The 14,392-nt window shown below is 37.3% G+C and overlaps 1 protein-coding gene across 3 annotated transcripts in view; it reads left to right on the plus strand.

Annotated features, from left to right (window-relative positions):
- The window catches only part of RPAP2 (RNA polymerase II associated protein 2), a 107,537-nt gene that overhangs the window by 5,141 nt on the left and 88,004 nt on the right, over nucleotides 1-14,392 (plus strand). For all 3 annotated transcript variants that reach the window (XR_010340666.1, XM_012435447.2, XM_012435446.2), the window contains exons 4-6: nucleotides 48-146; nucleotides 356-421; nucleotides 3,250-3,338. Coding sequence is in view for 2 of the 3 variants with exons in the window: in XM_012435447.2 (XP_012290870.2) it covers nucleotides 48-146; nucleotides 356-421; nucleotides 3,250-3,338 (254 nt within the window). In the remaining variant the exon portion in view is untranslated. The remainder of the gene's footprint in view (nucleotides 1-47; nucleotides 147-355; nucleotides 422-3,249; nucleotides 3,339-14,392) is intronic.

A 14,392-nucleotide genomic window follows, 5' to 3' on the forward strand; every position in this document is an offset into this window, starting at 1 on the left:
ACTTTTCTATTAATCCAGGAAGAAATAACCCTCTCATTTCATTATAGGGGAAGTTCATTACACCTGCTCACTACAGTGATGTCGTGGATGAACGTTCTATTGTCAAACTCTGTGGTTATCCTTTATGTCAGAAGAAGCTGGGAATTGTAAGTAACTCATTTTCTTTTTAAATATAGGCTTTTATTATTTTCATTTAGCAAAGTACTTTGTTGTAAGAACAAGAAATGAAACCTAAAGTCACGAACTAATGGCATGGATTAGCCAATGATACGATATGTAGATGACCTAATCTTGTAACATAAGGTTCATGTGTATTATTTGGATTCTTTTGTAAGTTGTACTTTATTTTCTTTAGGTACCAAAACAGAAATATAAAATTTCTACCAAAACCAATAAAGTCTATGATATTACTGAAAGAAAGGTGAGTTTAAAGGCTTTCATTATGGCAAGTCATATTTTTCTTTACTAACCACTATCCTAATAAGGAATGCCAATTAATTTTTAATGAAACTAAACAGGATTCTAAAAGTAATTGTTTAAAATCTTACTGGTTAGAAAATAATGATGTTAGAAGTTTGGCTTTATTTGTAAAAATTTCAGTCAAGGTATTAAAAAATTTTTTGCTTAAGCTTTCAATAAGACTTGAATATTTAAAAGTTAAAAGTGCATAATGGTACAAATCTAAGCAAATAAATCATGGAACAGAATAGAGAGTAACAGACTAAACACATATGTAGACAGTTGATATTTGTCAGTGGGAGTATTGTAGATCAGTAAAGAAAGGATGGATTTTTCAATAAATTATACTGGCACAATTAGTTATACAAATGGAAAAAATGAAAATTGATGCCTATCCTAGGCTATATGCACAGATCACTTTTAGGTAGATTAAAGACATAAATGTAAAAGGAGATTCTTTTTGAAGACAGTATGGGAGAGGCTGAGCACAGTGGCTCATCCCTGTAATCCTAGCATTTGAAAGGCCAAGGTGGGCAGATTACCTGAGCTCAAGGAGTTCGAGGCCAGCCTAGGCAATGGCGAAACCCTGTTTCTACAAAAAGTACAAAAGTCAGCCGGATGTGAGGATATGCACCTGTAGTCCCAGCTCAGGAGGCTGAGGCACCTGAATCACTTGAATCTGGGCGGCAGAGGTTGCAGTAAGCCAAGACCATGCCACCGCATGTCAGCTTCAACCTGGGCCTCAGAGTGGGACATTGTCTCCGGAAAAAAAAATATGGGAAGATATAAACTTGGGATACAGAGACTTTATAAAATAAGAGGGAAAATTAAAGACCAAAGAGGAGAAACTGATAAATATTTCTATATTAAAATGTAAAACTTTTGTTCATCAGAAGTTTCAAAAAAAAAAGATGAAAAGAGAAGTCACAAATCAGAATGTTATTATTTGCCACGAATAACTGACTATAGAATCATATCTAGAATATATAATCTATAAGAAAAAGACTGACAAACTAATAGAAAAATTTACACAAGGAACTTGAATGGCTAATAAACATATGAAAAGATGCTCAATCTTATCAGTAATCAGAGAAATAGCAGAAACACATTGAGTTATGTTTTCACAGCCCCCACAAGATTGCAAGTATTAGGAAATCTTTGCAACTAGTGGGAATGAAAATTGGTACAGCCATTTTGAGAAACAGTTTGCATTTATCTGGCAAAGTCAACTTTGCACATTCTCTATAATTAAACCTTTCTATTCCTTGATATATACCCTAAAGAAATTCTTACACATGTACACCAGTATATATGTATAAAAATGTTCATAGCTGGATAAACAATGTGATATATACACACAATGGAATATTTGCCTTAAAAAAAGAAGGAAATTCTGACACATGCTAACAGGTTGATGAACCTTGAAGATAATATGCTAAGTGAAATAAGCCAGCACAAAAGAACAAATACTGTATACTTTCACTTACGTGAGGTACCTACAGATGTCAAATTAATAGAGACAGAAAGTAGAATGATCATCAGCAAAGGTGGGAATGGGAAGTTAGTGTATAGGGTTTCAGTTTTGTAAGATAAAAAGAGTTCTAGGCCAGGCGCGGTGGCTCACACCCGTAATCCCAGCACTTTGGGAGGCCGAGGCAGGTGGATCACGAGGTCAAGAGATCGAGACCATCCTGGCCAATATGATGAAACCCCGTCTCTACTAAAAATACAAAAATTAGCTGGGCATGGTGGCTCGCATCTGTAGTCCCAGCTACTCGGGAGGCTGAGGCAAGAGAAGTGCTTGAACTCGGGAGGCAGAGGTTGCAGTGAACCAAGATCACACCACTGCACTCCAGCCTGGCGCCTGGCGACACTGTACTATACACTTAAAAATGGTTATGATGATAATTTTCATATTATGTATATTTTACCACAATTTAAAAAATGTTTTAATTGTAAAAAAAGTTTATAGTAACATTGTAGTGATAGCAAAAAAATTAGAAACAACTCAGTTTTAAATGGTAAAGTGTAATATACTAACACAATGGAATGTAATACCCAGTGAAAATGAATAAAATATATCTACTTGAATGAATCTTAAAAACATAATTTTAAACAAAAGAAGTGGCTGGGTATGTTGGCTCACACCTATTAATTCCAGCACTTTGGAAGGCCAGGGAGGGAAGATCACTTGAGGCCAGGAATTCAAGACCAGCCTGGATAACAAATCGAGACCCCATCTCTACAAAAAAATAAAATAGCCAGGTGTGGTGGCACGCCTATAGTCCCAGCTACTCAGGAAGCTGAGGCCAGAGGATTGCTTGAGCCCAGGAGATAGAGGCTACAGTGAGCTATGATTGTGTCACTGTACTGAAGCCTGGACAGCAGAGTGAGACCCTGTCTCTAAAACAATAAAATTTAATAAATGAATGAAGGAAGATAAAAATGTATAACAATATTATTCCATTAAAAAAAAGTTTAAAAATAGGCAAAACAATATTTTTTAATAGGGATATGTACACAGATGCTAAAACTGAAGGGAAATGAGGGAATGATTAACACCAAACGTATGATAGTGGTTACTTCTGGGGAATGTGGAGGGTGGTGCAGTTGGGAAGGGGCACATAGAAGCCTTCAAAGGTTCTGTACCTTATTTCTTACCTCGGGTGGTAGACTTGTAGGTTTCCATTTTATTCTTTGAACTATACGTTTGTGTTTTATACTGTCAACTGTATGTAGGTATTGTTTCACAATAAGAAAAAAAAACAAGATTTATAATGTTCTTTTCAGTCTTTTTGCAGCAATTTTTGTTATCAAGCATCTAAGTTTTTTGAAGCACAAATTCCCAAAACTCCAGTGTGGGTTCGAGAAGAAGAGAGGTAATTTAAGTCATTGTGTATACACATTTGTTCATATATTCTATTCTAATAATTTGTTTCTGCTTTTCGAGATTAGCTGAGAGTAGCTCTAGTTTTCTGTAAAAAGTTACCGTTTTATACACTTCAGTTATGGGGAAATGTTATATTTTAAGCTAGCTATTAAGTATTTTACACTTAAAATTAGAAAATGCATACATACAAATGTTATTTGTTTGTTGTTTTAGCTTTAATTGCAAAATCAGAACTTTAACTCCAGTGCCCTGTGATGCTAGTTATGTCTGTGAATCCTGTTAATAAAAAATCCTGGAGGAAGAATGTTAAATTTTTTCAGAAGTTACTGGGTCTCGGGATCCAAGTGAACTCTGCTGTGAGGAAGGTTAGGAAGTTCAGGTTACTAATTCATTTAATCTTTATAAAAATCAGTACAGTATTTTGTCAATTTAAAGACAGACAATTAAAAATTATTTTTTTTTTTTTGTAAAAAGTTTATGGGCAGTGTTGGAGTTTAGCCTCTTTGGAAATGATTTAAATACTTGCAGTGATTTACTAGATGCTAAAGTCAACAAAATTTTATTATTGAGGGTGAAATAGATTAATAATATAATGATAACAAAAATTATTGTTATGGTAATTAAAATGTATTGCCTAGAAATTCCAATAAAAGGCTTAATGAGATAATTCCCAAAATAAATTCGTGTTTGAAAGAGTACATTATAACAATACAAGGCGGTGTTACTTGTGGTAAGATAGGAACTATGCTAAATAAACTAATGACCTAAACATAATGAGATGCAAGTTAACTAAAAAACTCTGCCTCAAAAAAAAAGCCAAAACCTTTAAGTCTTTCCTGATGCATGAGGCAATATGATACTATTCTCAATTCAAATAACACCAATAATACTGACAACAGCACCTGTGATGGCAGATGCCTCTGCCTGCCAATCCAATCCTGTGTGGTTTAGGATATTGAAAACATAACACTGTGTGGCTTTTGATAATTGTGTTAAACATAACAAAGACTAAATTGTTCATCATTTCACCACCAGCCTGTCAGCTTTCTTGTTAGAAAAATAAAAGACTATGGCATTTTCCAACATGACTGGGAATCTGAGAGTACTTCTCGACTGACTCTCCTCCTTTCTTAACATTTCTGTCACTGGAGCTGCCCATTACTTTCCCAGTCCTCTGAGAGAAACATTTTATTCCCCACTGAAACCAGTGTTTCCTCAAGTTATCCTTAACTTTGCTTCAGAAGATATATTCTTTACATCTTTAATTTAACCCTCTGTGCCATCCTCATGTCTACCTCAGCTGCTTCAAAACCATTTGCCAAACCACCTTTCCTGCCATCTCTGTTTTCTTCAAGCATAGGTATTGGTACTTTGTTCAGCTAATGTAAAACAAGTCTCCCAGTCTGGTGCAATGGCTCATGCCGTTAATCCCCACACTTTGGTAGGCCAAGGTGGGAGGATCACTTGATCTTAGGAGTTTGAGACCAGCCTAGCCAATGTGGTGTTACCCTGTTTATACTAAAAATATAAAAATTAGTTGGGTGTGGTAGCGGGCACCTGTACTTCAGCTACTCAGGAGGCTGAGTCAGGAGAATCACTTGAATCTGGGAGACGGAGGTTGCAGTGAGCCAAGATTGTGCTGCTGAACTCCAGCCTGGGCCACAGAGTGAGACTCTGTCTCAAAAAAGAAATAAATAAATAAAATGAAGTAAAACAGGTCTTCCTCTAACTTTTTCCTAAAATCTTACCATCCTGTATTCAGAACACTCACTTTTTCCCAAAACTTGAGCCCTTTTACTTTATATTTGCAGTTCTTGAAATTCTACCTTAGCTATATACCCTTCCCTACCTCACTTAAAAAAAATAATGAAAATGGCCTTTGTGCCAGGCGCAGTGGCTCACACCTGTAATCCCAGTACTTTGGGAGGCCGAGGTGGGCAGACCACAAGGTCCAGAAATCGAGAACATCCTGGCCAACATGGTGAAACCCCGTCTCTACTAAAAACACAAAAATTAGCTGGGCGTGGTGGCACCCACCTCTAGTCCCAGCTACTTGGGAGGCTGAGGAGGACAATCGCTTGAACCTGGGAGTCAGAGGTGGCAGTGAGCCGAGGTCGAGGTCGTGCCACTACACTCCAGCCTAGTGACACAGCGAGACTCCATCTCAAAATAAAAAAGGGCCTTTATTTCCCTAATCTAAATGAATCAACTTAATTTACATTCAAATTGTACAGTAAGTGCTTAGTACCTGGCAGGCTACACACATACACATATAGAAAGATAAAATCCAACATGTGAATTTAACAGTCACTGGATGGTAGAGCATGAATTAAACAAGTTTGCTTTGATTTTAATAGGGACCTGTCCTATAAATTAGCAAGGTTAGGATATTGCATAATGAGAAACTGTGAGCAAAAGTGAGAAAATAATCTCGTTGGAATGGGTTGGGATATTGAACATTGGCCCACTTGAAATAAGGGTATATTTTGGGAAACAATAGAAGATAACAATAGGTAAATAACAAAGGGCCAGGCTGAGTGTGGTAAACCCTCAAGTACTGGGGAGCCATCAAATGTTTTTGAGCAGAATTTGATATTGGCTTACAAAATGAATTAAAGAAGAAAGGATTATAATTGAAAGGTAAAAGGATCCTTAGATTTAATCCAACCCCTTCATTAAGTGTATTTCTTAAACTAGTGATAGATCTGTATGAGACTAGGATTCTATTCATTATATTCCACTTGATTAGAAGAAACCAGTGAATATATATATGCATTTGCCTCATTGTATAGCTTAACCATAGCCTTTAGTTATATATAACACTTGTCAGTTTATAACCATATCAGTATCTTTTATATCTGGATGCATTTGTGTTACCTTAATTTCCAAATTCTTAGGGGCAGGGATTATGTCCGTGCTACTTAATGAATCCACTAGAGGTCACTGTTTTTTCAGAGACATCTTTTTACCTGCGCTCAGGATCAGAATTCTAGAATTTGATATTTTAAAAAGCTTGCCTAGCTATTGCACATTTAAATGCTACAGAAATGTGATAGTTTAAAGAAAGTCTGTTCACATATGGTAGGGGATGCAATGTCCTGAGCCAGTCTTCTTTTGGGTAGGAAAAAATTGCTTCTTCTAAATAGTGGCATGTAGTATTTAATGCAGAGACATTTTTATTAGCTTACAATGAGTCATGATAAATAAATTGTATCATAATAGTAATTTTAATTATCATAACTTTTAAATAAGAATAAATTGTTATGATCAGGCATGGTGGCTCACACCTGTAATCCCAGCACTTTGGGAGGCCGAGACTGGTGAATTACCTGAGGTCAGGAGTTCAAGATCAGCCTGGCCAACATGCCGAAACCCCATCTCTACTAAAAATACAAAAATTAGCCAGGCATGGTGGTACACACCTGTAACTCCAGCTACTTTGGAGGCTGATTCAGAAGAATCACTTGAACCCAGGAGGCGGAGGTTGCAGTGAGCTGAGATCACACCACTGCACTCCAGCCTGGGCGACAGAGTGAGACTAAGAATAAATTGTTAAATCCACTCAAAATATTAGATATTTTATTGCAATGACTTCCAAACTTCTGACCACAATAATAATTGCATTTTGCATTATGATCTCATATATGCATATAACTAAAAAGTTCTGTGAAACAATATCGTTACTACTTGAAATGCCTCTGATATTTTCTACTCTGTTGCCTTTTTAAAATGCTGATAGTAACTTACCTAATTGATTGGTCCTGATCTGCAGTTTGAAGAGGACTGTTTTGTTGGATTTAGCTCAGGTTTTTGGTTGTTTTACTGGAGGAAAGCCACTTCTCAACACTAAGTCTCAGTTTCCTCATTTGTAAAAGGAAGAAGTTGTATTTAACTTCTGAGTTCCCTTTGGTTCTAATGACATGCAGTTCTAAGCCAATCGTGTCTTTAGTCATTGCTACCGTAGAGAAAGTTTTCTATACAAGGAAATATTTATTAAAATGATGAAAATTAGTTATCAGCTGAAGACTAGAAAAATTTATACTACCTTGTAGAAAGGTCTGTTTCAAGAATTTTGAATAAATTTCCTAACTTTAATAATTTGATCTCTTTAGTCTGTAAAAATGAAGGCTGATAAAGGAGAGATCAAAGCTTTTAAATTATGAAGAAAAACCAGGGATGTTTTAGAGCATGTCCTGAACAATTTGAATGTGGCATCATTGAGGATACCATGACCTTACACATGATTTGGAAACAGAATATAGAATTTTACCTAATTTGGTCTTTCTTACATTATTGTGAAAGCCAGTAAGTACAGGCATATCTTGGAGATATTGCAGGTTTGGTTCCAGACCACCACTATACTAAAGCAATCGTGGATTTTTTGTTTGTTTCCCAATGTATGCAAAAGTTATGTTTCCACTATACTGTAGTCTTTTAAATGTGCAGTAGCATTATATCTTTAAAAAATAATGTACATACCTTAATTTTAAAATATTTTATTGCTTAAAAATGCTACTGATCATCTGAGCCTTCAGCCAGAATTTATCTTTTTGCTGGTGAAGGGTTCTGTTTTGATGTGGATGGCTGCTAACTTATCAGGGTGGTGGTGTCCTAAGGTTGGGGTGGCTGTGGCAATTTATTGAAATAAGACACCAATGAAATTTGCTGCACTGATCGACTTCCTTTCACTAAAGATTTCTCTGTAGTATTAGATGCTGTTTGATAGCATGTTACCCACAGTAGAACATCTTTCAAAATTGGAGTCAGGCCAGGAGCAGTGACTCATGCCTGTAATCCCAACATTGTTGGTGGGGGCGAGGCGGGAGGATCACTTGAAGCAAGACATATGAGACCAGCCTGGGCAATACAGCAAGACCCATCTCTACAAAAAGTTTAAAAAATAGAAAATTAGCCAGGTGTGGTGGCACACAAGTATAGTCCTTGCAGCTACTTGGGATGCTGAGACCAGGAGATAACTCGAGCGTAGGAGTTCATGGTTGCAGTGAGTTAGATCACATTACTGCACTCCAACCTTGGCAACAGAGCAAGACCCTGTCTCAAAAAAAAAAAAAAAAAATATTGAAGTCAGTCTTCTCAACTAAGTTTATGGAATATTCTAAATCTTGTATTACCATTTCAATGATGTTGACAGCATCTTCATCAGGAATAGATTCCATCTTAAGAAACCACTTTCTTTGCCTATCCATAAGAAGCAACTTCATATCCATTCAAGTTGGATTATGAGATTAACGCAATTCAGTTACATCTTCAGGCTCCACCTCTAATTCTTATCTTGCTATTTCCACCATATCTATAGTGACTACCTCTACTGAAGTCTTGAACCCCTCAAAGTCATCCATTAGAGTTAGAATCAACTTCTTCAGTATTCTGCTAATATTGATATTTTGACCTCCTCCCATGAATCCCAAATGCTCTTTTTATTTTTTATTTTTTCAGAGTCTCACTCTGTCACCCAGACTGGAGTGCAGTGGCACATCTCGGCTCACTGCACCCTCCGCCTCCCTGGTTCAGTGGCTCGATATCAACTCACTGCAGCCTCTACCTCCCAGGTTCAAGCGATTCTGTGTCTCAGTCTTCCGAGTAGCTGGGACCACAGGCACGCATGACCACACCCAGCTAATTTTTGTATTTTTAGTAGAGATGGGGTTTCACCATGTTGGCCAGGCTGGTCTCGAACTCCTGACCTCAAGTAATCCGCCAACCTCGGCCTCCCAAAGTGCTGGCATTACCAGCATAAGCCTCTGCGCCTGGCTGTGATCTAATATTCTTATGAGATCCATTTCAGTTGCACAGATGTTAAAAATGTATGGAACGTAGAATAAATGCATTACTAAATGCAAAAAACAAAAATAGCAACAAAAAAACCCTTACAATGGCCTCTGAGTGTTCAAGGAAAAGGAAGAGTCACACATCTCTCACTTTAAATCAAAAGCTAGAAATGATTAAGCTCAGTGAGGATGGCTTGTCAAAAGCTGAGATTGGCCAAAAACTAGGCCTATTTTGCCAGTTAGCAAGTTGTGCATGCAAAAGAAAAGTTCTTAAAGGAAATTTAAAATGCTAGTCCAGTGAACACAAAAAAAGCAAAACAGCCTTATTGCTGGTATAGAGAAAGTTTTAGTGGTCTGGATAGGTTAAACCAGCTATTACATTCCCTTAAGCAAAAGCCTAATCCAGAGCAAGGTCCTAACTCTTGGTACATGCCTGTAATCCCAACTACTTGGGAGGCTGAGGCAGGAGAAGCACTTGACCTCAGGAGGCAGAGGTTGCAGTGAGCCAAGATGGGGTCACTGCACTCCAGTCTGGGCAACAGAGTGAGATTCCATCTCAATAAATTTAAAACAAAGAAAAAAAAAGGGCCAGGTGTGGTGGCTTACACCTATAATCCCAGCATTTTGGGAGGCCAAGGTGAGTGGATCATCTGAGGTGAAGAGTTTGAGACCAGCTTGGCCAACATGGTAAAACCCCAACTCTACTAAAAATAAAAAAATTAGCCAGGCGTGATTGTTCACGCCTGTAATCCCAGCTACTTGGAAGGCTGGGGTGTGAGAATTGCTTGAACCTGGGAGGCGAAGGTTGCAGTGAATCGAGATCATGCCACTGCACTCCGGCCTGGGTGACAGAGCGACACTCTATTCCCAAAAAAAAAGAAAATTAGCTTTTCAGAGAGATAGAGGTTTTGTCATGTTGCAGTCTCAAAAAAAATTAAGTTTGACATCTTATGTGGGCTTAGTTCATGATATCCCAAAATAATTACACCAGTAACATCAAAAATTACCACATACTACTACAACAGATAATAATAATGAAGAAGTTTGAAATATAAGAATTACCAAACTCCTGTAATCCCAGCACTTTGGGAGGCCGAGGCGGGTGGATCACGAGGTCAGGAGATCGAGACCACCCTGGTCAACAAGGTGAAACCCCGTCTCTACTAAAAATACAAAAATTAGCTGGGCATGGTGGTACGCGCCTGTAGTCTCAGCTACTCGGGAGGCTGAGGCGGAAGAATTGCTTGAACCCAGGAGGCGGAGACTGTGGTGAGCCGAGATCGCGCCATTGCACTCCAGCCTGGGTAACAAGAGCGAAACTCCGTCTCAAAAAAAAAAAAAAAAAGAATTACCAAACTGTGACACAGAGAACACATTTTGTTGGAAAAATCATGCTGATAGACTGGCAGACACAGTTACTACAAACATTCAATTTGTAAAAAAAAGTAATATCTGCAAAGCACAATACAGAAAAGCACAATTAAACAAGGTATGCTTATATAAATTTATTTACCAGATTTTATAATACCAAAACCTAGTAGTATCCCTTAAAATTTATAAGAGTAATATCTTTATCACAGTAAGCTCACTACCTCATTGGTACAGATGTTTCAATAAATTTAAGATTTAGACAAATTCATAAATTCCACCGCCATACTTTTATCACGGTTTTGGAGTCAGAAAGGGCCTTGGAGGTTTTCTAGCTCCTGATGTTTAAGGTATGAAAAAATATCTGGAGTATATCCGTAATGTCATGGAGAGTAACAGTCGTTCTCACAAAATGTCTCTTTGAGACAAAACGTTGACCTAGAATGGTCTGTGTCGTGACGCACTATGATGCTTTTCATCTTGTGAGTTACAAATTTTTCACCCACTTGGTGGCCAGAAGCAGACCACATAGAGTTTTAGTGCTCTGAGACGGTGTGGTCATATAGGTAATTGTATAGTTGCAGTTATAAATCCTGTTTGGCTAAATGTAGGCTCTGGCAAATCTTTGAAGGTGGTAAGTCTCTTGAATTGTAACCTAAAATCTTTAAGAAAGAAGGACAAATGTTGAAAATCAAATTATTATTTTAAAAATAAAATTGGAGTGAATGGTTAATGCTGACAGAGCTAAAAGCGCCATCATCTGGTCCAGAGTAGGGGATTTCACACATTGCTTCTTGGCAGTAAACAGTAGAATCTCAGATGTGCGGAAGCCAAAAACCTCTGCAGAACAACTATAACCTCTTCCTGAACAGCCACCTCTGTTGCTTGGTATACAGAATAAAAGCTTTTTGAAACGGGGTTTAACATGTCTCAAAATATATTTGAAAAGTTCTCACCGTAGGGGAATTGTAGCCTGCTGCTTCAGTTGGTTTATATATAACATATATATTCCAAGTGATATATATGCACATACATATAAATATGTACACATATCCACTAAGTTCTTTGGCATAAGTTATTTCTAGTTTTAGATTTATTTTGCTAAAATGAAAACCAGCCATCTAATTTATACCTTAGTGAAAATAAAATGAAAATGTTTATGAAGAAACAGCTTAAAAGCATTCTTTAGGATTGTTACATATTTTTGTTTTTTAAATTGAGCTTTCAGAACTATCTAGGACAACAAAAATCGTGGGAAGAGAATAGAAAATACTTAGCTGGAAGAGAAATGGCACTTTTCAAACAAAAAGAATTTGAATTTCATCTAAGAAAGGATAGAAAAGAAAGAGCAATGTAACTTGGTGCTTCATTCTTTCTAAAACAGCACAAAGCAAAAACAAACTGGAATTTCATATTGAATTTTTCATCTAGTGCCTCTGTAAACTCCAGGCTAATTTATTTCAGTGTCAGGTGCCATTCTTTATACATTGGGGATCAGGGAAGGTATTTAATGTTTCTTTAAAATAGTTAACATTGGCCAGGCGTGGTGGCTCATGCCTGTAATCCCAGCACTTTGGGAAGGCAGGTGGATCAGGAGGTCAGGAGTTCAAGACCAGCCTGACTAACATGGTGAAACCCCATCTTTACTAAAATTACAAAAATTAGCTAGGCATGGTGGTGCATGCCTAAAATCCCAGCTACTTGGGAGGCTGAGGCAGGGGAATTGCTTGAACCTGGGAGGCTCAGGTTGTAATGAGCCGAGATCGTATCACTGCATTCCAGCCTGGGCAACACAGCAAGACTCCATCTCAAAAAAAAAAAAAGATAGTTAACATCTAGAAACAATGTTGAGTCTAGTTCTCAGAAAAATTACACAAACGAGAGGAAAATCGTTTGTAAAGTAATTGAGTTCCTGTGAAAAGGATTAAGCAAAAGTGGTGTCCTTACAACATTTTTGGGTCTTTTTCTAACACTAATTAGAGGCAACAGGATATGGAAAGAGCTTGGCCTAATTTGAATCCTAGGTTTACTACTTGTTAACTATGTGATCTTAGGAAGTCATTTAACCTCTCAAAACTTCAGTTTCCTCATCTATAAAAATAGAGTTGTAAATTGTGTGAGGATTAAATGAAATAAAGTGTAGAACCAAAACCACCTAGCAGACAGTTTGGGAAGATGAAAAAGTACTGGAGATGCATGGTGGTGATAGTTGCACAACAGTGTAAATGTACTTCATGCTACTGAACTACATACCTAAAAATGTATTAAACGGTAAATTTTATGTTGTGTATATTTTACCACAATTTTAACAATCCAACTAGCATATGGTAGTTAATGCTGATTTTTCCCTTGCCTTCTTGAAAGAGAATTTTCTTTTAATTCTCAAAAAATAACAAGTTGTATAGCAGGAGATGTTTCATAAAGCTGTTTTAAATTGCATTCATAATTCACAGTAATGTTTATATATTTTGATTACTATTTGATTCAGCCACACTTGGACCTCATTCTTGTTTGGAGCTATTCTGCCTCCAAGATCTTGAAGTAAGAGCTTCCCGTCTCTGACCACAACCTCTATCTCAATCTGCAGCTATCACTCCTGAGTCTGTTTTGTGACCTCATTTTGACCTCCTATCTCTAGCCTAGCTCTATTCTTCTGAGTTGGCAGACCCTGTTACATTTGTTTTCTTGAGCTCTACAGTCAGCGATTACAGCGTTCTATTAAACCATTGTAGATTTTTTCCCTTTAACCTTCTGCCATGTTCACCTTCCCAAGCTCCAGTCATACTTTCTTCCTGTGTTTAGCTTGCTGAACTTTTTGAAGAAAGTTCTCAAATAAGACCATTAGCACTTTAGATAAGCTATCTCATTTAATTCAGTCCTCATAGCATCCCTGGGGAAATATTATGTTACTCACTTTATGGATGATGGAACTGAGGCTCAGTGGTATAGTGACTCACCCATGGACACTTAGTTTTCTATATAGTTTTGGGATTTGAACCCAGGTCGGTCTGATATCCAAGCCTACATTCTTTGTATTCCTTTGGCCCCATTCTCTACTATGTTTTTCCCACTTTTTTTTCTTTTTTTAGTAACTATAGGATAGAATTTTTCTACTCTCAGACTTTAACCCAACCACCAATCATAGTAGATAGCTTAACCCACTTTACTGAAACAATAGAGGGTATCCAGCAGAATCTCCTTCAACATTATTTTCTTCATATGGGCTCTCATTTCTCTGCCTCATTGCTGATAAAGTATCTTCCTTTGTCTTACTGATTCCACTTTCTCTCCTGGGCCTTGCTTTATGATTTATTTGTATTCTGCCTCCTTTGAGATATCCTTTCATGTTGATTATTTTCCCTCTACTTAAAAAAAAAACAAAACTGAAAAATATCTATTAACAGTCTTATAGTAATTGCTGATCTCAGCGAGAGCCATTTCAGGGGAGTAATGAGTACAGATTCCAGAAGACAGTTGATAAATGAATAGGAGATAGGGAAGTTGAAAATAGGCTCATGATGAAATGAGGAGGGGCTGTATGATCAAAGGACTATTTTGTGTTTTTTTTTCCTAAGAAATTGAGTAGATTTAAACATGATTACATACTTTAAAAAAAGGGAGAGGTTTGTAGAGTAACACCCCAGACTGAGATTCATGGGATTAGCCTCAAATGCCTTTATATACAGACTATATCCATCTTTATAAGCCCAGCTGAAATGACACCTCTCTGCAACTCTTTTTGATTGGTTCAGGAGGAAGTTTTTCTTTCTTCTTTGATTTCCTGTAGCAGCTTATACATCTCTCATGGCATTTAACACATACTGTCTTGAATGACAGCGTAGTTATTATGAGCTTTACTGTCTGGGTTGGATTCCTGGCTCCGCCG

This window comes from Aotus nancymaae, unplaced genomic scaffold (genome assembly GCF_030222135.1).
Source record: "Aotus nancymaae isolate 86718 unplaced genomic scaffold, 86718_ANA_hifiasm-v0.15.2.pri h1tg000122l, whole genome shotgun sequence".
NCBI lineage: Eukaryota > Metazoa > Chordata > Mammalia > Primates > Aotidae > Aotus > Aotus nancymaae.